Here is a 27,675-nt window from a genome sequence, read left to right as displayed (position 1 = left end):
AAGCTGGTCGCTGGAACTCCCCGAGACCAGCCGTGCTTCCGGCGAGAGGGCCTCCGCCGCTGGCCCGGTCCACCCCGCGCCGCGCCGGGCAGCGCTGCCCATTCCCCCTCCGGCCGCCGGGGGGAGCCAGCGTGCGGAAGGCGCTTGCCCGGCCGGCGCCGCGGCCGCCGGCTCCTCGCGGGGCAGGCCGGGACGGCGGGGGCGGAGCGGGCGGTGGGGGCGGCTTTACCATATGCACGGGGCCGCGCGCGGGCGGCCGGGCATCGCTGAGGTGCGGGACGAGTGCCGGGGCCGCCGCCATGGGCAAGAAGCAGAAGAACAAGAGCGAGGACAGGTAAGGGTAGCAGCAGTCCTCCCGCTCTCCTCGCTCCTCTGCCCGGGCTGCTGGTGGCGGCGGTGAGAGCCGGTGCCGCGACGCTGAGTCAGGCCCTGCTCGGGACTCGCGGCCTCGTCGGAGGCGCTGGGCAGGCGGGGCTCGCCAGGCCCTGCCGGGTGGCCGTTGGCCGGGCGACGTCGCGGCGGAAGGCCCGGCCGTGCCCCTCTCCTGGGGGAGCGGCGCCGGCTGTGCGTGCGGGCTCGGTCGGCGCCGGAGGCTCGAGGGGACGGCGACCGTGGGTGTCCCGTGGGCGGCGGTGCGGAGAGGGAGGCTGGCGGCCGTGGGGCCTGGCGGCGGCTGGAGAAACCTGCGTTGCTGCCGCCGTCTTTGTGCCGCTCGCTTTTAGGTGCTTCATTGAGTCTCACCGGGGTTCTCTGGGGGTTTGTCTGGGAGTAAGGGATGGCAGACGGCCGATGATTGTGAGCACAGGTCTCGATTGTCAGCCAAAAATAGCTACTTGGTTCAATTGCGGTGCCTGCAGTGGGTTTTGGGGTGTTTTGTGTTCTTTTTCCTTTTTTTTTTTTTTTTTTTTAATGTGTGACAGTGCTATAGATCATGCTATAGCTTTATCACTCGTGCATCCTTAGTAAATGCAGATGTTAGGTATTAGTGATTGGAGAATAAGAGGATCACTTCTATGGATATGTGCATATCATCTCGGATACTGGCCCATCTGTGAAATTTTTTGTGTAAGAGATTCATATAACAGCACTTACGTTAACCACGTGGAATACTGACTGAATAATGTTGGTTGTATATATGCTAGCAGGAGAGGTCATATTGTTGCTTGTCACTGTAAAATAATAAATACAAAGATACAGTCAATTTGGAGAGTGTTTTTTAGTAGTTAATACTGACAAGGAATTAAATTAAAACTGACATCTTAAGATATGTATAAACTAGAAACTACAACTTTTTTCCTTACCTAGACTGCTCATTTTGTATATCATTTTTGAGTCATTATGTGTTTCTCTTATGAAAGCACTCCCTATGACAGCTACTTCACAAAATACTATTTTCTGTCTAAGCATTTCTTACTGCCTGTATGTGTATTACATCAACATGTTGATGTTAGTGACTTAAGGTTCTTGCCCTTTACTAGGTTAGGGTGTAAACTGTTTTAGTTTCTCTGGTCTTTTCTGGGTAATGAGTATTTTGCTACTGAGGGATTTTGCTCATTTGACTATTTTTCCTCACGCCTATGACACATGCTGCTTTGTGGCACCTGTTGTTATCAGCTTGTTTCACAGGTATATCTTGGGAGCAGCTCTGGTGAGGCGATGAGTCAAGAGTGACTTGAGAAAGAAGAGGAAAGGGCTGGATCTTTGTACTCTAAAGAAGAGAAGGCCTTGTGTTTGTCTGTGTAGCTGGTGTGATAGATGCCAGAATCATGCAGAAGCCTTCAGGTACTGAAGCACTGCTACTTTCAGTGACAGTGGCTGGTGTGCAGGGGATGCTTTGGGAGTCTTGGTGCCTCCTGGATATCTTGTTCTCTTTGTGTATCTCCACATGAATTTCTGTGCGTAAGTTACAGAGCATGGGCCTCTTTTTGGTGCTATGCACAAAATCTCATCTGTCTGAGAAATGGAAGCATGCATTAAAAGAGGCCAAAAATTTGTTAGAATAATTGAAGTCTTAAGAGCCTAGGAATTGTTAATTTGGATCTAATTGTTACCAAAAAAAAAAACAATAGTTCAGTTAAAGGAGTTACGCTTACCACCTCACTGCTTCTGAATCCGAAGGTCAGTGGTTTTATCCTGATGCTGGTGAGCTGTTAGCATCAGGTGTCCTTCATGAGGAGCAATATGATCACTTATGTTGATAATTTCCTCTAGGATCCACTTGAGATCGTTTTTATATGCTTGCTAACTGCTGGTGAGTTGCGGGGTGTCCGATGCAGAATCCTGCACAAACCATCTCTTTTTATCCCATGCCTGCACTCTTCTCCACTGCATCCTGTTGTCTCTACTTCTCAAGGCCTCTGCTACCATACCAGGCCTGTATTTCTCTACACTACATCCTTGTTGGAGAGTTGTGAATATCTCATTCTATACAGAGTGAGTGCTTGTTGCTGCTATCTATATGAAACTCTAGTTGCGGCATACCCTTTTAAACAAAAGCAGAACCAATTAGTCATGGGCACCTGGTCAATTAGAGAAATTGCTGTCACAGCGAAATCAAGTAACAGTTGCAAGCAGGTCGAGAAAAGTTTGGCCAAAGTGGACCTGACAGGCTTTAGTCCTAAGGCCTTGTAAATGCAGTATGGAGCTTATGGGCTGATACTAATATTGGCAGCACTATGTTACAGGGTTGTATGGCAATAGGAGGGATGATGTGGAAGAAGAATTCAACCAATATGTGTTTGAGAAGGACAGGATAGTGAGACTGGGTGTATTTTGTAGCGGGGAGTTTGAGGGGATGGGAGTGAGGATAGACCTGGAAGGCCAGTAACATTTTGGAATAGCCTCTGTGTGCAGAGCTACCCTCATAATCTGGTAGTGTTGGTTCTAGCTAACACCTGTGTGAATGTCAGGTTCCCTCAAGGCAGAGGCTCCATCATGTATTTGCACCTGTAGCTTGAAGGTGGGATTCAACATCCCCCATCAGTCTCCCTTCCATTTCCCGTAGAGTGAGAGAGGAATAGCGCTGTGTAATCAAAGGCTTCCAGCAGGTTTTGTCTCCTGCACCTTCAGTTCTGTGCTATGCAGTGTTATTTGCTTCCTCCTCTTTTTCCTCTGTCCCTCCCCAACAATTATGTTACAGATACAATCCACTACATCTCTTTTGGCTGCGGCTCCCAAAGCATGTGGCAGCTCGTGGGCATAACTTGCAGTGTGGAGGAAGCATGTGGGAAGATGCAGGTGGTATGTCTGTGTTGTGAATATTGGTTTGAGAATTGATGTGACAGGAAGGAGATTTTCTGTTTGTCTTCCGACATACTGAGACAACTTACGGAAGGCACAAGTCATCTTTACTGTTTTCTCCCCTCACCCCCCATAGCTTTGACTTCTGTTGTGTAGTCTTCTCTCTTGTTTGTGCTGGGTACGGTAGAGGTCACACTGATGAGCATTGATATATGACTGGGAAGCATGAGGGTGAGGATGAATCTCATAATGGGAACAGGGCATAAGTACATAGGGACAGGACTCTGAGTGACATGATAGCTGTGGTGAGCAGGGAAAGAACAGGAATGCAGGACTGTTGCCTGTTATGGGTACAGATTGCTGCCTGAACAGATACACCTACAAGTCTGTTTCTACTGTATCAGCACCCTTGAAACTCTGGCTTCTTCTGCTTGATTGCTGTGTGTCTGTCAATGAAGAACATGTTTATCTAGAATATTCAGGATATGGTCATTGTGGGAAAAACACAGCATGCTGTGTTAGAGATACTTTGTAAAGGTGGAGAATGTCTTGGGTCATAAATAGCTTCTAAGTCATGGAAGCTGCTTTAATGATTTCCTTTTTGGATTTTTTATGGTTGTTTTGATCACTCATTTTCAGATGAAACTTCATAGCAAATATTTCAATAAAAATGAGGTATTCAGAGGTGTTCAGATGTGTAGACTAGCTCCTCCTGGGAGTGATGTGTTATGCTGTGGTTCTTGGGTAGAACGGTAATGGCAGAAGGTATGTCAAGGTTCTATCCTGCTGTCTTTGTGAATTTAGTATGGGATTTTTTTTTTTTTAATGTGTTGGAAGAAAGGCTGTTGTAAACTACAGAACTGTAATTTGAATTCAAGCCTCAAACTGCTGCTGTAGATTTGCAAGTAAGCATGCTGTATGCTGTGTGTTACAAATTATTTCCTGTCTGGAATACAGATCTTTCCCCTTGATGGTGTTAGTTTATCATGTGTTTTACCTCTTCTCCCAGCTTTAAGTCAACTTCCTCTTCTCTTAGCTTCCAGTAGGTGGTCTTCAGGTGTGTTTATTCTTGTGCCCTTTAATATTGTGATCTATTGCCTAGGCATACTGGTCTGATCATTCATGCACATTGCTTTAGGAGGTGCCAGCTGTGATTCTGCAGCCAAGAGTGAACACTGCTGCTAAAATAAGACTTACAGTGCTGTTACTGATGCTATATATTGCTTTCTCTTCTGCAAATTAAATTGCTGGCATTGCCTACTAGCCATTCTATTTGGCTCTTTTTTATTAGTGTGTTAAGTAAAATCTTACTAATGTTGTGTAGGAAAATTTTGTGAAGGCTAGAAAGCCTACAAACACCTTTAGTTAAGAAACATTCTATACACCATAAAATTTACAATAACTACTTCTATCTGCTTCTCAAAAATATTTCCACAAGCAAAGCTTTCTGCAGTTACGCCAAGGAGAACAGCTGATGATAAACCCTTGAAATGCATGGTTTAGAAATCTCATCTGGAGGATGCCAGGATTTTGTACTAAAAAATGGAGTAAGATAATGCAAAATAATTTCTTCATTACAAAAATTTATTGGCTTGTTCTATGCAAATGTATATTTCTGTTCCCCACAAACCTATAGTTTTTAACACAGGCATTTCATATTTATAAGGAATCTGGTTTTATACATTTGTTGTATTTTTTAAGCAAAACATCATTGTAAAAAGACTGTAAGGATCTTCATATATTTGCAGTAATGGCAACATAAACCAAAAAGTACTGCAGTACTAAGTAGATTGTTCGAAGCAGCTTTTCTTGTCAAAAATCTTGATTCTTGTCATCTGTTACCTTCATGAAGGCTTCTAAACCTTATGTATAACTACCGTTTATGAAAGCTATGAAATAGTATATGGCAAGCCAGCAGGATTTGCAGAAACGCCTCTCTCAGAATAGAATGGCTTATGGTAAGTTAAACTTTGCTATTGTCGACACTCATAATATCAAGGCAGACAAGCTGGCAGCTCTGCATACCTTTGCTGGTTTTAATTACATTGGTACTGTCATGTCATTCTGACTGAACTCATATGTATTGGCTGTACATTTTTTCTGTGCTGTTCATCACTTAAAAGCTGCCCAGGAGTGAAGGTTACAGTTCTGGGCAAAATCTCCAGTTTAGTAACTTTGAATGCTTGCATAATATTCCTTTTTCTCCTCCTTCTGACTCCCTCCACAAAAATAGCCCTCTAGACTGGTAGAGGAAATAATTTTTTCTGCACACAAATTGTGTGTGCAGATAATTAATTTAGTCATTAAGTTTGGCTTGCTAAAAATGTACAGTGCAGTCTGGTGGGTGTTCTGGTCTGAAACCAGTTGGTATCTTAGAGAAGATGTGTGTTTTGATGATTGTAGTGTTCACAGCACTGATGACTTATTTCCATTTCTTTTTCTTTTGCTGTAGACTAGTGGAGACTTTAAACATGAATCTACTATTTTAGCACTGAAATGTATTTCTTCAGATGCATGCTATAAGATGGAGTATTGGTTTTAATCATAGTTAATGTAGGTGGGCATCTTTTGCTCTTCAAGGTTATAGAAAATCTAAAGCGTATTTCATGCAGTGTTTTAAATGGTATTTTTGTGATGTATTTTGATTTTATACAATGAGAGTTACATAGGATATGGAATTATAGATGCTGGACTTGGAGGTAATTTCTGTCATCTTTGTACTTTTTCTAAACAAACAAAACCCAGAAGAACTAGTTCAGGGAAGACTGAATGCTAGTTCTTAGTGTTTCGTATTCTATGCTTTTCGTCATGTTGTTCTCTGGGACATAAACACTTAAAGTGAACTTTGAAGAACTGCTTTCTTCTAGAGCTCTGTTTTGCCAACTACTAGCCACAACAGAAGCTTTTTATCTTGAAGTTTTGCTGTGTTTTTGTCTGGGAATTTTAGGTTGTGGTGAGGTTTTTGGTGTGTGTGGTGGTGGTGGTGTGTGTGTGTGTGTGTTTTTTTAAACTGGGTTGTATAAAGGAGACTTTGTTTTTTTCTAGAATCTGTTGGGGTTAAAAGTTGTTTTCTATGACTTTTTCAGAAGGTTTTGCTTAGCTGATAGTTATTACATACTTCTTTTTCCCCAGCCAAAGTTGAAAGAGAAGGCTTGACTCTTTATTATTAAAAACAGAATCATTGTCTTGAGAGCCCAAAGAAAAAGCAATTACCCTTTTATTCAAATTGTACTTCCTTGTTGTCTCATGTAATTAGGTAGCTTCACCAGCTTCCTTCATCTTACTAGGGAAAAATAGTGAAGGTGTAGTTTCACATCACACTTAATTTGGTCGAGCTGTCAGATGTTTCAAACTGTGTGATCTTTTACTGTCCCCAATTCCACGCTGTAACTGCTTCCATTGTGTTGGATTCAATACTTATGTTCTCACAGCACAACTCAGGTGTGTGACTTGATCTGCCAAACAAGTGTTTTTTTTCAAGGACTTGTGGCTGCAGGACTGCCTGAGCTGATGAGAGGGAAAAGTGTGGCTGGGAATGGGGAAGGAACTTGCTTCTTCCCTCCCCTGCTCCATAGTTTAAAGAAAAGGCAAGGAGGGGGATGGCCTTTTTTGGGGGGGTCTGTGGTTATGTGTGTATGTGTGTGGGGGCTTGTTTGTTTAGCACTGTCAGCTGCAGTGGTGTGTTGGGTAGCTGGTGCTCACATGGACATACCTTCACTTCTTGAGCTGAGGGAGGAGTGGCATTCATTCTTTCCTGAATTTCAAACTGTTTCAAGCATATGTGATTTAAACATTTTCAGTAGGAAAAGCAAGGTGGCTGCTTCTACTCTAAAAAGAAGTTTGTCATGTTCATGTTCTTTGATAGGTAAGAATGAGAAAAAGGCCACGGCTTTGTTTTCATGTTTTGAATAGCCTTGCTGAGCCAGCAGATGCTTGCATGTTCAGTTTCTTAACCTATTTAAAGAACCAGTTGGTGGTGTGTGGTTTGGAACAACTAAATAATTACTTCAAAAATCATTTATATTCTGTAGCATTTTAAACCAGTTGTTCTAAAAGAACTTTTTTTTTTGGAAGAGAGAATGCCAGTGCCAGTCTTAATACCTACGAGTAAAACCAACTACAAATATGTCATTCGGCACTGGTAATTTAACTAATCTTGGATAAGCTTGTATTTAGAAATGCATCCTTGTTGCTGGGTTTGTGACCCATATATATGGGCGATGGGTAAGATGCTCTGTGGAAGCAATGGAAAAGACCTGTCTAAAAGTATTAGTTTTACTTGGTCTAAAACTATTGCTAAACCAAACACATGGAAACAGATGGTTCAGCTTCTTTTCAGTCTTTTTGAAGTTCAAGGGCGTTTTTTAAGCAAAAGAAGATGACTTAATGACAGTGATGTTCCTTTGAAGGTGGTTAGAAGAGTTGGTGTCATGTAAATGATGAAATCTCTCCAAAGTTGCCTCAGCAAAAATGAGTCTTCTGATTATGCAGGAATGTGGGCAGTGAGTTCACAGGAGTGATGCAACTTTCCTGCTGTGTCCACTTAATGACTCTTCTGCCCCATGCACAAGAAAGGTTTTCTTTTCTAGTTTTTTTTTTTTTTAATTTTACAGCATTTTCTGACACTTGAACTCTATCTTTACAGAGACAGCTTAAAACCAATCCTAACTGTTTCCACTGTAATTTCATGGAATCATTTCAGTTGGAAGAGACCCTCAGGATCATCAAGCCCAACCATAACCTAACTCTAGCACTAAACCATGTCCCTAATAACCTCATCTAAATGACTTTTAAACACCTCTAGGGATGGTGACTCCACCAGTTCTCTGGGCAGCCTGTTCCAATGCCTGACAACCCTTTCTGGGACGAAATTTTTCCTAATATCCAATCTAAACCTTCCTTGGTGCAATTTGAAGGCCACTTCTTCTTGTCCTATCACTTCTTACTTGGGAGAAGAGACCAATACCATGCTACAACCTCCTTTCAGGTAGCTGCAGAGAGCGGTAAGGTCTCCTGTCAGCCTCCTTTTGACTTAGCTTGTTATCTCAGTTACTGTAAGATGAAGGCAAGCTTTAGTAAGCATATTTGTGTTGGTCAGTGCAGTGGATCGAAAGGTGCTTTTAATCATTGGGTCTGTGTGTACCCTTTAATGTTAGTTTCAGCAGGAGAGTGTTATCCTCTTTACTTAGTTTGCAAAGCTGGATTTCCAGTAGTTAAAGGCTTATTGTAATTTTAAGATGAATTATTCCATTTATTTCTGCTATTTCATTTAGCTACTTTTAATAGAGTCAAATGAGGGTAACTGAGCTCCCTTGCATATTGCTAATTAATCCCATTGCTCCACTCTTTCAGTTCATGTATGTTTTTTTTGCTCTATCTTACCTGCTGTCTGGTCAGGATGCCATCTTTGTCACAGATAGATGCACAGTGTCTGTTAGTAATGAAGTTTTGCCCTGTGTTTGGGGATAAGTATTGTAGGTACTATAATAAGTGTCCTTAAAGTTATAATTGTATGCGGTCTTAGGAAAGAGGGTGAGGAAAACGTGTGTTTGCTGGTGAACTTGCTAATATAATATGCATGTCTGTTATCAGAGACAGTCTGTGAAATGCTGTTGGGGTCAGTTGGCTTGCAAGGCTGTCCTTCACTAGAACCTGCACGGAAAGCTGGAGGAGCTTGTTTGACAAGGAAAGGCAGTTAGCATTTCAGCTGCGGAACTTCACAGTGCAAGGAAAAATGTTCAAAGTCTATTGATTCTTATTTCCATAGCTGTAGTACTGTCTTCCCCGCATTTGCCCTTGTTTTCTGGGGCAGTGCCCAGGGAGTCTTTCAGATTTCCATGCCTAGATTTATCTGTTACAGAGATTGTATTAAATGCACAATGGAAATCCTTAATGATTAATATATTAAGTGTGCCATACTTGAATTAATTTTTTGAACCTTCCATGTAAGAGAGAAGTGATATACAATGAAAAAGTACTTATAACTGTTCTGAAATACTTGGTTAGGAAGCTCTGATGTTTTTTATCTTATTTTAGAATCGTAAGTTTAAATCTTGATTTGGAGCATGACAGCTTCTGTTTTGGTGAGATGTACACTAATTAACACCTGTACTATGCTAGACTACAGAAGAAAAGATAAAACTTCAAACTTAAAAAATACATCTCACTATTGTGCACGTGTTGGAAGCTATGAAACTTTGCCATTTTGCTTACAAAAGCTTAAATTGTAAAGCATGCCTTTAAAAGACTAAAGCAAACTCTAGGATGTGAAAACTAGGATTAATGTAAGTTTGCACATCTGTAAATCAAAGCTTATGTTAGTGTGAACTCTGGCCTCATACTGACTTGCACAGCGAATTTCTGGGTTCTGGCTGTTGCAAGCCATTGCATCAGAAAAAGAATGCTCCAACACTGTACTTCTTATGTTTAAACAACACTCCCCACCCTCTCCTGCCCTCCCCCCGCAAAAAAAAGGGCAAAAAAGTCCAACACCCTAAAGTATGTTCTATTTTAGTGTTTTTTCCAACAGATACTATGTAATAACGGAGTGGTGGTTTTTTTATTGCTCTGTGTGTGTTTGTTTGGTTTTAACTGCAGTTCTGGTCCTAAATGTTTTCTTGCTGTACTAGCAAGAGAAACACTGCAGTGTTTTGAGGTTGGTTTTTTTTGTTGTTGTTCTACAGACCATGTGTCTATCAGTCACGAGGTTTTTTGACTTTTCTGACTCAATAGCTTGCAACTGTGTGGGGTCTTACAAGTAGGAGAGCTACTGGCCATCTTTTTACATTTGACTGAGCAGTGGTAGGTGACAGCTCTTCATGTATTTCCTAACTCTTCTTTAATCTTCACATTGAAAACTTTTAATACTTTCTTTTATAGGCAGGATTTGGGATTGTAGCTTTATTTGTCACTGGGTTTGCTTAACATGTAACACCAGTAGCTTAGGCTGTGTTTTGGAGTGCTGCTTTCTTTTACTGGCCTGATTTGATGCTTTTAGTGCATGAGAGATGTTTTTGAATTTCCTTTGTTGCCTGTGCCTGTCTTAAATCTCGAAACGCTTACTTGGGATGGTCTGGTTATATTTGATCCTGGTTTGTTTCAGAATGGTGTGGTAGCACAGCATGTAACTAGTGACTCAGTGAATATTCAGGAATCTATTAATAAGTGGCTTTTCCTATGTAATGCAGGTTTTCAGTGGACTATGCAGACAACTTGTACTGGAAACCTCTTTTGGCAAGAGATGATTTCTTAATGTCATTTCCAGGACAGTAAGGTCCATGTTTTTAATTATAAAGTATGTGGATGTTTCTATATGCTTCTTTCAAAAAGCTTTGGTATATTTTGAAGCCCTGTGTTGCTGCAATCCTGTTTAAATGGCACAAGGCAGTGAAATTGTGTATGGAAATGTGGAACACTTTTTTTTTGATCAGTGATGCAATTCTAAAGAAAAATAATTTTGCTTGGTATCTGAAATGTGATCTCTGCATACTTGTTATTGATTACTGCCATCTCATTTAATTAGCTTGGCTGTTGTGTTTTGTCCTGCTGTACAGCTTTGCCCTGGATTAGGCACAGACCTCCACGGAGAAATGTCTGCAGCCATTTATAATGTTTTGAAAATTGCTTGTTTAGGTTTATGAGTGAAGTACACACACCTAAGTCTTGCTGTAATTTACTGCATTGAAATGCTGTTCTAGCCATATCAGAACTCTTTTCAAATGTGGCAGCAAAAATAGGAAGCTGGATTCAAAAGTATGTGAACAAAAAAGGTGGCTCAGACTTCACTTCTGAAGCAGAGACTAAAGAAAAATCAGGGAAATGACCCCTTCCAATGCTAATAGGAAGGCAGCTCTTCTGTTATGTATCTAAGTGCAGTGAGTTCCTTATGATATATCTCCCATTAAGAGAATGGAGGACACCTCAATCTTCTTTTCAACTTTCTCTTATTATGAAATACTAGTAGAATATTATTAGAGTTTTAAAAGTTAAGGAAGTTCAAGGTCAGTATGGAAATAAACTTAGCAGTGGCAGCCAGTATTTCAATTCCCTGGCTTCCCGATGATATTATTGCCTTACAGTTATTAAGAAGAATTATAATGCTATATTGCTGTATATACAAGTCCATGCCACCTTAATTTTACTTTTTACTTCATTGAGGCTCGAATGTTTGAAGCCTGCTGTGCCACTTCTTAGTATATGGAAGTATAGTGGAAAGTATAGATTCTCTGGAACAATTGACATTGGCAGTTGAAACCAAGTGTGGAAAGACTCTGATACTATATTTATGCCACTATTGTGACAGCTGAACAGTCTTCATTATTATTCTTAGACGAATCTTGCTGGTAGGTGTTAAAGCTTAATGTCTGTGAATTATTTTTTTCAGTGTTTGATTTGAGAGAGTTTTCCCTTCCCCCACACCCCTGAAGTTGACATCTTCAAGGTTCAGTTGAAATTAATTGTTTTAAAACCAAACCCCTACCACCTTAAAGCCTGTATCTTGGAAAACATAAGGCACCATAACCTTCCTCTTCGCTAGTAGCATAAAAACATGTGTGTTATGTTTGGATAACTTTCTGCAAAGTTGCAATGTGAAAAGTCAGCCTTGAGAATACCCATATAAAAAACAAGCTGCTTAAAGGCTTGGCTCTTTAATATCTGTACAGCAATCTTATTAAGATCCTTTAGAAGTGAAAGCAGTACAGCTGTGGAAGAAGTAGTAGCAGAGCTTATATTTTGGTCTCTTCAAACTGTTTCAGGCTTGGGTTTGACTCAGTCTTCTCCATTAATTCCTGGAGTAGGAGGAAGCAAGCGTGCTTAATAAACCAATAGCTCCGCTTAATGCAAAAAGAGAGGTGAGGACCTATGTGTGGGCCTAGATATAATATAGTTAGCCTGATGCTAAGGCTTTAACTCCACGTGTAAAGATGATTGTTGACACTTTTTTTGCAGCTGTCTATGCTACCCCCAGTGCACAGCCGGTTAAACTGCTTTATAAAACCAGCTCTTAAAATTGATGAAACATCAAGTCAGCTGTTCTTAAGGTGGGAATGGCCAAAAAGTTTATTCTTTCCTCTTGTGGGAGATGGAGATTGGTTTAGAATTCTTGCATTAACTATTTGAGAGTTACATTTCTCTGAGAAATGTATTACTTATATCAGCACATAAGAAGTACTACTGGGTGTATTCAAGGTGTGTTCTTCTCTTGACTAAAAGGATCTGTCTCTGGTAATAAAGATGCTATACAGTGAAGTGCTTAATTGTGCTGCTTTTTATTTTATTTGTACAGTCTATATAAAAGAAAATTTAAGATCCTAAAATACAGGTAATCAGTCTTTTAAAAAAATGAGTGCTTTGTTGCTTATTTTTGCTGTTGTCACATATAGACAGTGTTTGACTTGCTTATGCCAAATATTTTTGGATAAAATGAGTTTGTGAATGTCAGCATTCACTTACACTTGTAAAATGATTCTCTTGGCCCTCTGTTTTTGCAAAGAGAAATACAACTTAGACTTACTGAATTTTGGAATCTTTAAAGGAATAATTATTTGATTTTCTTTATTAACATTCAACTTTTAAGTTTGTATGTTGTCAAGGCTCTGGTAGTTTAGAATTGACTGGTATCTTTGGAAGAAATATATTTCCCTTATTTTCTGGATGTAGATTCAGGTAGTTGGTGGGTCAGCCTTTGGCTGGTTGTCCTGTGTGGGTGGTGATAGTTGAGACAGTGAGACTGAAACAAAGAACGGTTTTTTGCCCATGTCTCTGAGAGGGAGTTAGATGAGACATTAATAGCATCTTGATTAATTGGGTTTTGTAACTGCAAGCTGTGATAAAACTAGCATCCTAATATTTACTACTTTAATAGAGCAGTTTTGGTCTGAGTACTGAATTTCTAAGTGTGAAGCAGGCAATAAGTAAGTCTCCTTTCTTAGAGTTGCATTGTGAGCCTGATCAGGTGGAAAAACCTCCGGACACTAGACTTGGTCTTTACTCAATTGTTGTGGTTTGAGTCAAGAAAAGTGTGCATCTGGATTACACCTATTGATGAAGGACAGGAAAAAAGCCACTTGTGCTTCGGCGCAGATGAGAGGTTATTTGTAGCAAGAAAAGAAAATCCTTTTGAAAGACAAACTTGATATAATGAGATCTAATGAGGAAAGGTTCATATTTCAGATGTCTAGTGAAACTTCTTTTGCCTTTCTTTAGGCCTGGGAGAGATAACACTAAGACAAGTGGTGGAAATGATTGTCTGCCAACTGCACTGGTATTTTTTTTGTGATCTGCTCTAGGGTCTGGCCCTGGGATGAATTGTGTTCCTCCATGTGAATTCTAGCCTTGAAAGATAATGGTAAAACTTTTCAGTCTGATGGCAAAGCATAGGAAATCATTGTCATACGTTGGAAGCTGTGAAGAACTTCCACTTATTTGCTAGATAAAAATACAGTAGTTTTTTGTTTGTTTGTTTGCTAAAGGGTGTTTAAAGGAGCAGGTAAGTGCTTCTGACTATAATTTCCTGGTTACTAAATTGCAAGATTTCTTCTCTTTATGCTTTGTTTTTACACTTTCATTGTGGGGGCTGCTTTTCATCAGTGGCACTTAGTGTGATTTGAAGGGCTAAACACTTTTATCTTTCGGAGGAGCAAAGTGAAACAGTCTGGTTACGTTTTTCCAAGAAGTTTTATCAAATCTGGCATCTAAACTTTTGAAGTCAGTGTTGCAAGAACTGAACATGTTTTACTGTTGCACCTCCATTCAAGCAAACCACATGTGTGAAGGTTTTTCCTTCTTCTCCTACTGTGTGGGATAAGGTAATAGTGCTTAATGGTTTGTTAAATGTGTTTTTTGCCCCGGCATCGCTTGTATTTTGTGATAGATTTTACATTTTGAGACTTTTGTTTGTTTTATGCAGATGGCTTCTACTTACATAAACTAATGTTTGAACTCTTGATAATCCTGCTTTCCTTTTGCATTTTAGTGCAAAAGATGATATTGATATTGATGCCCTTGCTGCTGAAATAGAAGGTGCGGGAGCTGCAAAGGAGCAAGAGCCTCAGAAATCCAAAGGCAAAAAGAAAAAAGATAAGAAGAAACAGGATTTTGAGTAAGTTTGTGTGGTTGTTGGTGGTTTTTTCCTATTTGTATTATTTTATTCCATTATACAAAACCTCATTTACTTAAGTACCATAACTTCTTTCCTGTTTTAGTGAAGATGATATCCTGAAGGAGCTGGAAGAACTCTCAATAGAGGCGCAAGGAGGGAAAGTTGACAGGGAACCTTCTACAGGAAAGGTGAACACTGAGAGGGAGGTGGGCTATTTAATAGGAAATAGTTGAAATACTAGACACTCCTGTCACAGAAAAGTTCTGGTGTTGCAGTGTAGTTGGAGATCCTGTGTGAAATGTGCAGTTACCATGTATTTTTAATTGTACTCTATCATATTTTCATAGTAAAGTCAATTGTGAAAGATTTTACCAGAAGCCATGTTATCATACTGATAATTATTCAGAGCCAATCAGAAGAAATTTGTGGGATGAGGTATAGTACACTCAGCAGGAACAGTTATTGCTTTCAGACTTTGTCTTCAATAAGTGTTTCTTGACATCTCTTAATGCTTATAGTTAGCTCACAATAGCAACTAATTTTTCATGGCTGATTATTGAATTGGTTACTTAACAGGTTGAGAATGACAATGAAGAAAGCTTATCAAAACAAGATAAAAAAAGAAAAGGAAAGAGTAAAAAAACCAGTCTCGAAAATGACTATGACAGTGAGGAAGTGGAAGATAAAGATAAAAAATCCAAAAAAACTCAGAAAGCGAAGGAAGACATGCTTTCTGGCAGCGATGATGATGATCATGAGACACAGCTTAAGAAAAGCAAAGGGAAAACTCAGAAGTCAAATAAAAAGCACGATCTGTTGGAAGAAGATGAAACTAACATTAAGAAAAGTAAAGAGCGTGCAGTGTCTTCCGGTGAGAGTGACGATGAATCAGATGAGGTCTCCCAGTCTAGAAAAGGACAAAAGAAAAACCAAAAACCAAAGTCCACTGCTGCTGCCGAAAGTGGGGATGATGAAGTAGAACCTTCATTCAAAGTAAAAACAGTGGCTCAGAAGAAGGCAGAAAAAAAAGAACGTGAAAGGAAAAAACGTGAGGAGGAAAAAGCCAAACTGAGGAAGCAGAAAGAGAAGGAAGAATTAGAAGGTGGTAAAGAACCAGCAAAACCGAAGGAAGCTCCAAAAAAAGTGGAAGAGAAGGTTTCTTCTGAAGTCATGGCAACCCCTGGCGAAAAAGGAGAGACTCCTGGAGGAACAGAAGGTTTATTACATGGTTTCTAAAACTATAATTTAAACACTGTAGTTTTTATAAGAAGGCTAAAGGGTTGGAAGGCAGTGAGGGTGACTTGCTGCTTTATTCTGCATCAAGAATACTAGACATTTGGTAGGCTTGTCTGCCTCTTTCTGCTGGCTGTTTTTTCTGGCCTGTAGTTTGTTCAGGTACATGGGAAAACAAAAGCCAGATGGTGAATTCTCATTACAGTATGTGCTTACAATTCTGTATTGCAAACATACTTTTTCACTTTGCAGTTACTCTGGTACTTTAAGACTTCAGGCCTTGACTATGTAACTTAAGAGACAGCTTTGCTTTTTTTCATTATGAAGTGCTTAGGTAGTAGACAGTCAATGTTCCTTGTTTGGTGTTATTTATCATATTTGAAACTTTAATTGTATTTAGACTATCTTTAAAACTTCTGGGATCTTTGAATGTTTGCCTTCTCTTTCTGTAGCTGATGACAATGAGGGGGACAAAAAGAAAAAAGACAAGAAAAAAAAGAAGGGTGAGAAAGAAGAAAAAGAGAAAGAAAAAGAGAAGAAAAAGGGTCCCAGTAAAGCCACGGTTAAAGCTATGCAAGAAGCCTTGGCTAGAATGAAAGAGGAGGAGGAAAGGGCAAGAAGAGAGGAGGAAGAACGCATAAGACGACTGGAGGAACTAGAAGCGAAGCGCAAAGAGGAGGTACCGTGTAACATAATCTCTGATAGAATAAGGGAGAGGGTAATCTTTAACCTTTACCCTTGCTGGTGGAGTTGGTGGATTAGTCCTTGATGTTTCTTGTCAATAGAGTATACACTTGGCCAGCTTTTGTCTAAAGCATGCTTTAAAATGTCTGTGTGTTTTTTAACCTTTTTTTTTCTAGGAACGGTTAGAGCAGGAGAGGAAAGAAAGAAAGAAACAGAAGGAAAAAGAGAGGAAGGAGCGTTTGAAGAAGGAGGGAAAACTTTTAACAAAAACTCAACGAGAAGCCCGAGCCAGAGCAGAGGCTACTCTTAAACTACTCCAAGCTCAGGGTAAGCAGTAAAGTTTAATATAATAATAATAAAATTAATACTCCTTACTGCTCTGTGTTTTTTTTTTTCTGTCTGGAGCTAGGAGGGCAAATAGTGAGTAATTCCATGTAAAGCTGGTACTTTGTTCAGGAAGGCAGTGTGTGTGGCATCCCCTATTTTTTAAGTAGTTTTAAATGTCTTCATATTTTCATGGTACGCTTTAAATATCCAACCTTTTCCACTTGCAGTTTAAAGATGTTAGTTATGGAACTTGTGAAAAATCACTCTTTTCCATTGCTTAGTCCAAAGGCCAGGAAAAGCAGGTAGGCTGTGCTGCGAGTCTTGTAAGACCAGTGATCTGGATCCTCTTGGATTAATTACTGTGCTAGCTTAAGCAAGTGCATTGTTTTGTCTCAAGGTAGCTGATGCGCAGGAACAGTATATCCTCTTGCATTGGCTGCAGGAGAAGGGTATAGAGGAGCTTTCCTGCTTTTCCATCAAATATAATCTGTTTCCATTGCAGTGTATTTTAAGCCCATGTCCAAATTTGTTCCTGGTAACTTGTTTGTAGCTAAGGAAATAAAGGAATTCCTGAGTGCTGAGTATCCTTTTTGTATTTGTAGAGAATGCTGACACTTTGCTAGGTAAGGGTAGGACTGTGTAGCTTGTATAATGTTTGAACCTCTTAAACACATACAAAGGCCATTTCTCTTCAGTTGTTGCTGTAGTTATTAGAATTCTTCTATTTGTTTGCTGCCACAACCAGTTTTTTGTCATATCTATACTGCTAATCACACAGTACCTGAAGGAATTTTGAGTGTTTCAGAAGTTGCGTCAGTAATTAAATTATTAACTTGTCTTTGCACCGAACTTCTGCTTTTAATTGAGTCCCATCCAGCATTACAGTGCTATCTTTCTGATGAGTTGAAGCTGATTAAATGAAGCTGGCATTATTTTAATATGTAAAAACATCTGTGTTGCTAAAAAGCCACCGACCAACCAAAAAAACCCCAAACCAACCACCCAAAAAACCTGAACCAAACAAAAAAACCCCAAACAAATCCATAACAAACCCAAAACACGAAAACCCTAACACTGAGCAAAAGGGAAAACAACCTTAAACCTTTAAGAAGAGCTGTGCCTCTTAACTGCTCCAGGTTGTCTGAAACTAGGATGACTGGCAGACTGTTTTTAAGTGAGTTTTAGCATAGCAGACTTGAAATTGATATACACTTGTTAAGCTTGAGGTATGTTTGTTCATGAAATCCCGTGTAAGTATGTGATAGCTTCAAACCTGGAGTCTTAGAATCAGACTGTGGTGTTTATTTTTTCTTTTTTTTCACTTCACTTTTATTAATAGTAATATAACTTCTTTTTGAGAGCGTTCAGAGTATCTGAAGAACTATACTTTGCTGAAGTTTTGCAGCTTTTGAAAATGAGAGTTTCTAAAAAGATAAAATATGCATTGAACTTATTTTCCACTCCCTCTACCTTGCAATTATGGAAAATGTGTTATCATTTAAGCCAAGGCTTATGTTTAGTAATTATTCACCTGGATTTTCTTTCTAACAATTTTTTGCAGGTGTTGAAGTGCCATCCAAAGACTCAGTGCCAAAGAAGAGGCCAATATATGAAGACAAAAAGAAAAAGAAGCAGCAGCAGACGGAAAATAAAGAAGGTGTGGTTTGCATATAGGGATACTTAATAGATTAGTCACATTTCCTGAAGTGTTTGTGGAATCAATCAGCTAATTCCAAACTAATTGCACTTCAGGATGACTCTCAGGTTCTTTTGACACCCCTGCACCCACATGTAAGTGCTGATGCATTAAGATCCTAAAGCTGTTTTGAAGGCTATGCAATCCTTCATTTTACAGTCTACTTGACTGTTACATTTTTTCCTAACCTGGGTATTTTCTTTAGAATTTCTAAATGTTTGAGATGTACAGAATGGCTGCCTAGGAATGTGAGGTTGAATGCTTTGTCTGCATATGTAGGTTAAATATGATGTAGCGTGAATAATAATGACTTGTAATTAAGTCTAAGTCGATGTCCCAGAATGAAAGGGTATTGATCCTAGTTTTAGTATGTTTAAGTTGGAGACAGGTTTTTTCCTTGTATCTAAAAAACAGTTTTCAGTTTCCCAAATGTGAATAGTTCAGAGAGCTTGCATTTTTGAAAACCTAGAATTTATTGCACTAGTTAGACACTGAATGTGTCAGAATTTTTTACTTTTGTGCTTTGTGGCTTTCCTGTGGAAGGATTACTGTAGCTCTTCTCAAGACTATTTCTTAGTTTAAAAATGCCAAAACCTCCTTTCAATTAGGTTTTTGTTATTTAACTCTTTGGTGTTTTATGGGGGTTGTTGTTGTTGTTTTTGGTATGTTTTTTGTTTATCTTTTTCATTTGACATGAGTTAATTTGGCTACTTACCACTTAAGGAATGTGTGTAAAGAGTCGAGAATGATGCTAATCTGAATTGTATCAGTGTGGGTTTTTTAATATAAGAAACAGTAGAGCAAGAGTGGGTAATTTATTAGTATTACTTAATTTTCTCTCGTCTTTTAAAGAAAGGGAGGGTTTTTTAAATGTTCAAAAGCAATGGTAATCCTCTTGGCCAATAACTGACCTATCACATAAATCTATTTAATTGCTTAGAAAGCCAAATGTTTTTCAAATAAGCTACATGGTCTTTGTTTTAGCTCAGTAAGTGGGAGTTTAGTTCGTTTGGCATTACGCAAATTCAGATTTTGTTTACTGGTAACAGCACAACTTAAAAATAGAATTTCAATGTGAAGGTGTTTGTCTAAGTTGCTTTGCACTTTGGAAGAGCAATTTGCTTTCTTGCAATTTCAGAAAGTGTGGAGGTAACTTCCCCAGCTGAAGATGCTGTGGAACTGGAAGCACCAGTAAAAGAAGAGATTCCTCTTCCAGTAGAGCCTGGTTAGTAATAATGCTAATAAACTTAAAACATGTAAGACTGTGTGGCAGTACTGCATGGTACCTTGTTGGATGGGGCTGAGTGACCAGCTTTTCTTGAGGTAGTTGTTTTATTTTCTTTTTCTAAGGGAGAAACTGATGAAATTTGATGGAATAAAAAGACATGAAGCTTCAAAATGAGAATGTAAAGGTCCCTTATTCTGGATAAACTCAGTTATCTTAAGCAACTGTCTTAAATAAGCATATTCAGTGGCACCCTTGACTTTTCATTTGCTTTCTGAAAGGCTTTTTATCACTGGTTAGGTGGGGGTAAGGAAGGAGTATGCTGCTTCTAGTATTGATACTGCAATATTCACAGTGATCGTGTTCTTGATTCCAAATGTTTTGCTTTCACGAGTACAGAATGCAGTGGGTATGGGTTAGTTTGTGAAACTGCCTAGCGAGTGATTGTTGCCCTCATTTTTGCCTACACATAGTATTTGTTTTGGCAAAATTACGTTGTACTGGACTTCTTCCTCAGCAAGGAGACTGTTTCAGTTTTGACTCTTATTCTTAAGTTGGATAAATACAAAATTTCCAGCGTTTTGAAAACAAAGCTGAATGTCTACTCTAATTCTAGCTTGACTTATCTCTTGAAGGAGCAGTTCCATTGCCATGAAAAAAAAGGGCTCACTGGCAGAACATTAGTTCCGAGTTGATATTCTAGCAGTCTGGAACTGAAATAAAGAGCTGGAATTTCACAGTACTCCATGTGTTCTAACATAGATAATGTTTAATGCCTCTTCCATTTGTCTGTTACTAAGAGCTGCAGTCCCTTTGTATATCTGACTGAATTCCTGCTGGAATTAATATATTTAATGCTTCTGGAGTCCATGGTGTAATTACGTTATGTCACCTGGAATCTTAAAATAGCACTTCTAATAGACAATTTGTTATTTTTCTGCTAATTAAAATGAATACTGTAACCCAAGTTGTTTTCTTGTTTCTCTGTTACTTTGTTACACATGACTAACTGTTAATTGAGCATCTCCCCTCATGGTTGTGGTAGAGGTTTGTGTGGCAGGCATTATGCAGGCACTTGCATGAGATGCAGACAGGAACTAGATGTGTAGCTCAGCTGTGTCTTCCAAAAGTATGTTTTGCTAGGCAAAGATGCTAGCACTAGAAGATTGATTGATTTGATTGAGGAGAGAACTCTGAAGGTTATTTCTGAAGTATGCAGCATTTTCTGTTTAGGGAGTATGGAGATAATTTGGTAGAATTTTGGTAGCAGCAAAATTGTAAGTTGCAATTGTCAGTATGTCAAAGGCAGGGGTCTCTAAAAATGTTTTTTGCTGGGCTGTTTCTTTCTTTTCCTTTAATGTTGATTTCTTAGTTTCAGAAGAAAAGGAGGAAGAAGAAGAAACGGAAGATGCGGGTTTGGATGACTGGGAAGCTATGGTTAGTGATGAAGATGCAGAGAAAGGTGGGCATATAAATACCAAACAGATTTTTTTTCCGATTGAGAGGTTTCTTTGGGCTGAGCTTTTTTTTTTGTTTGTTTGAAAACAATATTGTATTTAGATTCTCCTCCTACCCCATTAGATAAATTGTGAGGAAAGTGTGATGATAAGTAGATAGAAGATTCTCTTCTCAAAGGCAGAGCTTTCAGAAACTGTGCAAATACTGCTTAAGAAGACCCTATGGAAATACTCATGTGCAGTTATCACCTAAAATCAACTGGGATTTTTTGTTTGTTTTTATGGGAGTAAAAATCCTCTCCACTTACTGTGTTTAAACCAATTCTGAGAATTTAGGGAAACTTTTTACTTGGCACTGTGTTTCTCTAGTAACCATTCCAAAACCATAACAGTTTTACTACACAAGTCTGGCAAGATCTGGGAGAGTACCTTTGAAACAAATTCCCAAAGAAGTTGGTGACTAAGATGGTGTGAAGGTTAGTGTGCAATGTGGTACAGTAAGTTCTAGATACTTTCTCTCATCTGCTTCTTTGAGAGGCAGGTGTAAAGAATTGCCAGAACATTCATATTCCTGCGCATATCTGCCAAACCCCATATTTTGTCTGCAGCCAACAGCAACATGCATGAAGTTAGAGCTGTACAAGAATGTAGGGGTAACTGCTCAGGGGTTTTCCTGCAATAGTGGAGAAACTGTTGCTGCAAGTCTTTGTTTCTTAAGATTAAAGACTATTCATCAAGTATTGTTTGACTTGCTAAACCCTATACATCCAGTGCTTTCAAGTGTAATGCTTTCATATACATTTACGTGCAGCAGTATGGATTTTATTTGAGCATGAGTGTGTGTTCCTGTGGTGCTGGCCTGCTCTACTTTGAGTACTGAGGGCAGCTCACAGTCTAGAAAATTTTAGTCTGTCACCACTGTGCTGGAGAGACTGTCACATCCCACTTGTTGCTGCTTGGATTTGAAGGATCTGTCAGTGTGATCCAGAAAAAGAGCCTTCCTGGGAATTAGATTTAGTGTATTACTAAGCTGATGGACTTTCAGTGTAGCGAGGAAACAACTAATCTCTAAGGGCAGTGAGCCTCCTGGCAGCTCTGTAAGGAAGAGAATGCACGGCTTCAGATTCTTCATTAGCTTGTCTCTTAGGATTTTGCAAGTATGATAAATAGGAAGCTTTCAAAGGAAGAAAATTATTTTTTGTAGTTATTTTTGCTTGTTTACTGAAGAATTCCTCTGAAAAAAATATGAATCTTCTCTGAACAGTTGAGGAGAACCTTAATAAGAGATTTTTTCAGAGATGTGCAAGAGACCATGTGTTCGGATTGTTGCTTCTCACTTAGATGTGCATTTCTGATCAGTAATACACAGAATCCATATTGTGTTGAATTTGGAGTATTTGGACTTGCTGCTTAAAGTCATTAGTGCATTCATTCCTTTAGGAAGTGCACACAGCTTTAAAGAATGTCAGTTCATCTGAATATTGGTAAATGACGTCAAGCATAAGTGTGCTGATAATATTATTCCTCTCCCAACCCAAACTCCCTCTGCTTGCACAGATTCTAAACACAACTCAGCAGTTCTGAACACACTTTTTTATATTGAAAGTTAAAAAATTATCCTGACTAGCACTTCTTAAATGGAACCTACTCTGTCCTCACCCTTCTATAGTAGTCTTTTTTTTTTTTTGTACTCTTCCCCACAAGTGTGAATTTAGAGAATTATTTTCTTTTTTTTTCACAGAGAGCAAACCGGTCCACATTGAAGTCAAAGAACAAAATGAAGTGGAGGAGGAAGAGGAGGAGGAAGATGATGAGGAGGAAGAGGAAGAAGAGAGTGAAGAATCTGAAGATAGTGAAGGGAGTGAAGATGAGGATGACAAGACTTCAGATGAGAGAGAGGCAGACTCCCAAGCTATTGGAAAACAATCTGTGGAGAAGAAGCCCAGCAAGGAAATTAGCTCTGATTCTGAGTATGACTCTGAAGATGACCGCACTAAGGAGGAGCGAGCTTATGACAAAGCTAAACGGAGAATTGAGGTATTAAGACAAAGCTTTATTTGAACAGCTGGACCCTGTGTTGTATAAGAAACAACTTAATCTTCAGTTCATTGAAAAGCCTACAAAACCATATTTGTCAAAATGATGACTGTGCCCTGACTAATTTTAAGGCAGGTCCAGAAAATTGGATTAATTAAGAGAAAATACCTGGTTTTGCCTGAAGTATTTGGTTTTAGACAACTTGGTTGCAAAGAATGTGCACTGCAGTGTTGTTCCCCTCCACCTTTCCCCCTCCTGGAGAAAGAGGCCTTTGTCCTTTACAGATACATATTCTAAAACTTCAAAAATATGTATTTCTAACTTGTTCAGTGTTATTGTGACTGCTAACATGTTTGGTTTCCTTACTCAAGATGCTTCTTTAGAATGCACCACCAACAAAGCTACATGTTAGTGGATATAACAACTTAGTATACTACACTGTGACCAAAACAAAAAAACCCCAACCAAACAAAAACTTAACTATTAGTTTGAAATTTTTGGTTTACCAAAAGAGGGATGGCAGACCCTGAATTGTATTGAAGGTTTAAGTCCCACAGTTAACTCTGGTTTATGTATGTAATCAAGTCAAGAGGTGAGCCGTGAGTTTTGATTTATACTTACCAATTTTTCTGTGTCTTTTACATAGAAGCGACGAGCTGAAAACAGCAAAAATATGAACACTGAAAAGCTCAGAGCACCAGTTATCTGTGTCCTGGGGCACGTAGACACAGGCAAGACCAAAATTTTAGATAAGGTAAGATGTGAGTGAGAAGGCAGTGCCTGTGAATCTTGTTTATGCGTGTGGTTTTTGTGGTTGAAAACAGAAAGAATTCAAATGTACTTGGAGAGGTTATTTTAGTCTCTTACATGCAGGTATTTCTGGTCTGTTTTTTGTCTTTAGCTCCGGCATACTCATGTACAGGACAGTGAAGCTGGTGGTATCACTCAGCAGATCGGTGCAACTAATGTGCCCCTTGAAGCTATTAATGAGCAAACTAAGATGGTGAAAAATGTAAGTTATAGCACTTCAAAGGCTTTTTTTTTTTTTATTTATTATGAAATTGAAAATAATTAAGACCTTGCAAGATATCCTGACATGGACGGATGTACCTTTCCCCTGCATCTCTAATATTGGGGTTGATTGTTTTTTAATTCCTGTCCTCCTCCCCTAAAGGGGAGGCTGTTTCATTTTTCATTTGATATATTTGGTTTTAGTTAATGCATTGCCAGCTCTTCAGAAAAATACACTAATACTGCTTACTCAGTTCTGGATAGTACACATATGTACATAGACGGCTTATTTGTTGACGTGTTGACTGGAAATTGAGACTTCTGAAACTTGTGTGTATTTTCTGTTAAAAACTTACCTTGTTGCTTTATGTGCCAAAATTGGACCAGTTCCTGAGTGATGAATTTTATTGTTTTGCAGAAATAGTAACTGTTCTGTATTGCTTGTTTTGGATACTATATGCTATTCTGCTTGCAGCAGCTGGCTGAAAAACCTTGGAAGTGATAGCTGTTTCCAAGACTTTACTCAATTTATTGAAAATGTAAAGTCAGTGGAGAGGAGGAAATATTCAAGACAAGGATGATAAATCTCCCTCGCCTGAACCTTTTTTCCTCTGAATTTTAGCTAAGCTTAAGGCCACTTAATATCTAGGGGAATGTGCCGCATCTTTTTTTTTCTTTAATATTGAAATGAGCTTGACTGATTTGGTTTATGGAGGGTGCTGGCCTTCCTTAAAATATGCATCTGGATTTTTAAGTAAAGGCTGTCAGTAATGCTGCCAGCTCTTATGTGTTTTCTTTCTTCTTGTGTGATCTTTACAAGATGGCTAATACTTTGAAATGTTAGTTTGACAGAGAGAACATAAAAATTCCAGGCATGCTGATAATAGACACTCCAGGACATGAGTCTTTCAGGTAATGTTTTCTCACAATAGAGTACTTCCCAGATTTGATGGCTAAAGTGTCTGGATATGTTTTTAACAGAGTGCTAGGTCTTTGCCTAATGCATTGTGTTTCTTCTTATTTAAAAACAACCAAAACCCAACCAAACAAAAAAAAAAAATAAAAAAACAAACCCAAACAACCTAACGTAGAGGAATAGATGGATTTTCTTAGTTGGCAGATGCTTTGTTAATCTGGTTAATTGCTGGCCTTTTGTATCTGACTAATTTTCTGTCTTCATGCCACTTGAGCCATGAATATCTGAAGCAGCATATAAATGTCTTTCCTCTTACACTAACTATTAAGAAAAAAGTTATAAGCAGAGAGTTAGCTGGAGGAGAAAAGGGGAGGATTTCAGGTGACCAGCGTACTCTGCTATGAAAAATTAAAACTTCTGTCCCAGCCTCTAGTTCATAGTGGCGTGGTTAAGGTAACAGAGTTCGTAAGACTGGAAGTTTGCAATCGCACAAGTCAATTGAGTCTTAGCAGAGGGCAACAAAGATGATTAAGGGAGTGGAGCACCTCCCTTATGAAGAAAGGCTGAGGGAGCTGGGGCTCTTTTTGGAGAAGAGGAGACTGAGGGGTGACCTTATTAATGTTTATAAATATATAAAGGGTGAGTGCCACAAGGATGGAGCCAGGCTCTTCTCGATGGCAAACAATGATAGGACAAGGGGTAATGGGATCAAGCTGGAACACAAGAGGTTCCACTTAAATTTGAGAAAGAACTTCTTCTCAGTGAGGGTAACAGAGCACTGGAACAGGCTACCCAGGGAGGTTGTGGAGTCTCCTTCCCTGGAGACATTCAAAGCCCGCCTGGACGTGTTCCTGTGCGACCTCACCTAGGCGTTCCTGCTCCAGCAGGGGGATTGGACTAGATGATCTTTTGAGGCCCCTTCCAGTCCCAAACATACTGTGATACTGTGTGATCACATGCTGTTTAGGAACACCAGTGTCATGCAGGCAAGCCACTAAATCAGCTTTTAATTTTAAAACATCATGTGCACAATTGTACTCACTGAGGTAGAGCTTGGGTGAAATCTCCAAATGGAAGGATTAAGACTTCAATGTGACATTTTTAAACCCCTGCAAGTGTTGAAATGCTGTGTCTTAGGGCACTTGGTAATGGTGTGATCAGTTCCTTGGCATCACACTACTTAGAGCTCATCATCTTCTAGCTGGGTTTTGTTTGGCACCAAAGATTTCTGATAATCTTAGTGTTTATGTAGTACTGTATAATAAATGTTCCTGTATTTCACTGTGACATCTCGATTCTCACTCAGGAAAAAATCAGAAAGTATCTTAACTTGCAAAAATATATATAATAGGAGAACTCCTGGGAGAATAGTAGTTTCTTATTTTTGCATACACATACTCTAATATATTCTGTTAAATGAAATTTACACAGTGTAATTTGAATATTTTTTGATGTAGTTTACATTTTTGAGGGAAAAACTACTTGATCAGTTTTAGCTTTTTGTTGGTCAATGTAAGTTTGACATTGTTTGTATTTTTATTAAAGTTCTGTTGCTACATACTGATTTTTTATTTTTATTTATTTATTCATTTATCTATTTATTTTTCCCCCCCCAATGCCACAGCAATCTAAGAAATAGAGGAAGCTCACTTTGTGATATTGCTATACTTGTAGTTGACATCATGCATGGTTTGGAGCCACAGACAATTGAATCAATAAATCTGTTGAAATCGAAGAAATGCCCCTTTATAGTAGCTCTCAACAAGGTAAAAGAGCTTTTTACTCTTAACAGTTTGTCTTTCTACTCTAATAGTGTATTTGGCATCTGACAATTTTCCGTGTTTTTCCATGAATTTGAATTGTTTGTGTGAAGTCTGAAGCGGTGGTTCCTGGATCCTCTCTGTTGTTGCATTTTTTTGTGTCATTGATGGCTTTACAGGAGCTTTGCAGAAAAGTCTGTTAGTTCTTCTCAGAGTCCTTGCTGATAAATTTCTTTACTGTATAGAACTTATGTATGTTGTTCATGCTTCTGGAAGTTGCATGTCAGTTGTGGGTTGGCTTTTGTTACACTTATATGGATTTATGTGCATTTTTCTGATAAAATTGAAAGAAAAGCTTTATGTTGGCAAGTCTTACTTCATTTTAGCTACTGATACTTGATAGTTTGACTGAACTACACGCTGGCTTTTAAGCTCATGGAAGAGTAAAAAATAACTTCCCACCAGTGATCCTGGTTATTTCACGCTTTGCAATATTAGATGGTAAAACCCGTTATTTTCAGCCTTGTTTTTAGAAATCCTCTGCATGAGAAATTACACTGGCTATTTGTGATGATTTACGTGAATTATAATAAGGAAAGTGCTTGTGTCCAGTGGCTTTGGATGCCAGCTGAGATGCTGACAGAATTTACAGAAGTGTATTCACATGCGGTGTAAAAACTGCAGTATACTTTAAGAAATGAAATTAGCATCAACACTGAAGACTGGAACTGAGGAAGCCATTATCTCATTGCTGAAAACAGCTGCTTTAAAAAAAACAAAACACCTCCCCCACACCCCCCAAAAAAACCCACCACACCAAACAAACCCAAACAGAACAACAAAAAACCAAAGAAACAAAAACATAAAAAAAAACAAAACCCAAAAACCAGAACTATTGCATGGAGAAGTGCTAAGGCCTATGGTGAGCCTGAGATTAAACAGCCAAAAGTTCTTACATTTCAGGTTGTAGTTCTGTTACTTGACCAGG

The 27,675-nt window shown here is 39.0% G+C and overlaps 1 protein-coding gene across 1 annotated transcript in view; it reads left to right on the top strand.

Moving 5' to 3' along the window:
* The first annotated feature begins 206 nt into the window (after positions 1-206).
* EIF5B (eukaryotic translation initiation factor 5B) overlaps positions 207-27,675 on the top strand; it is a 36,921-nt gene continuing 9,452 nt past the window's right edge. Inside the window, exons 1-14 of the mRNA XM_065829454.2 lie at positions 207-334; positions 14,216-14,341; positions 14,445-14,529; positions 14,918-15,557; positions 16,027-16,253; positions 16,435-16,585; positions 18,147-18,242; positions 19,420-19,506; positions 20,879-20,968; positions 22,705-23,000; positions 23,647-23,754; positions 23,902-24,012; positions 24,856-24,923; positions 26,552-26,693. Coding sequence (XP_065685526.2) covers positions 300-334; positions 14,216-14,341; positions 14,445-14,529; positions 14,918-15,557; positions 16,027-16,253; positions 16,435-16,585; positions 18,147-18,242; positions 19,420-19,506; positions 20,879-20,968; positions 22,705-23,000; positions 23,647-23,754; positions 23,902-24,012; positions 24,856-24,923; positions 26,552-26,693 — 2,262 coding nt within the window. The 5' untranslated portion in view covers positions 207-299. The remainder of the gene's footprint in view (positions 335-14,215; positions 14,342-14,444; positions 14,530-14,917; positions 15,558-16,026; positions 16,254-16,434; positions 16,586-18,146; positions 18,243-19,419; positions 19,507-20,878; positions 20,969-22,704; positions 23,001-23,646; positions 23,755-23,901; positions 24,013-24,855; positions 24,924-26,551; positions 26,694-27,675) is intronic.

This window comes from Patagioenas fasciata, chromosome 1 (genome assembly GCF_037038585.1).
Source record: "Patagioenas fasciata isolate bPatFas1 chromosome 1, bPatFas1.hap1, whole genome shotgun sequence".
NCBI classification, from domain to species: Eukaryota; Metazoa; Chordata; class Aves; order Columbiformes; family Columbidae; genus Patagioenas; species Patagioenas fasciata.
Note: the sequence above shows the minus strand (reverse complement) of the source record. Positions and strands in the feature narration are given on the sequence as shown.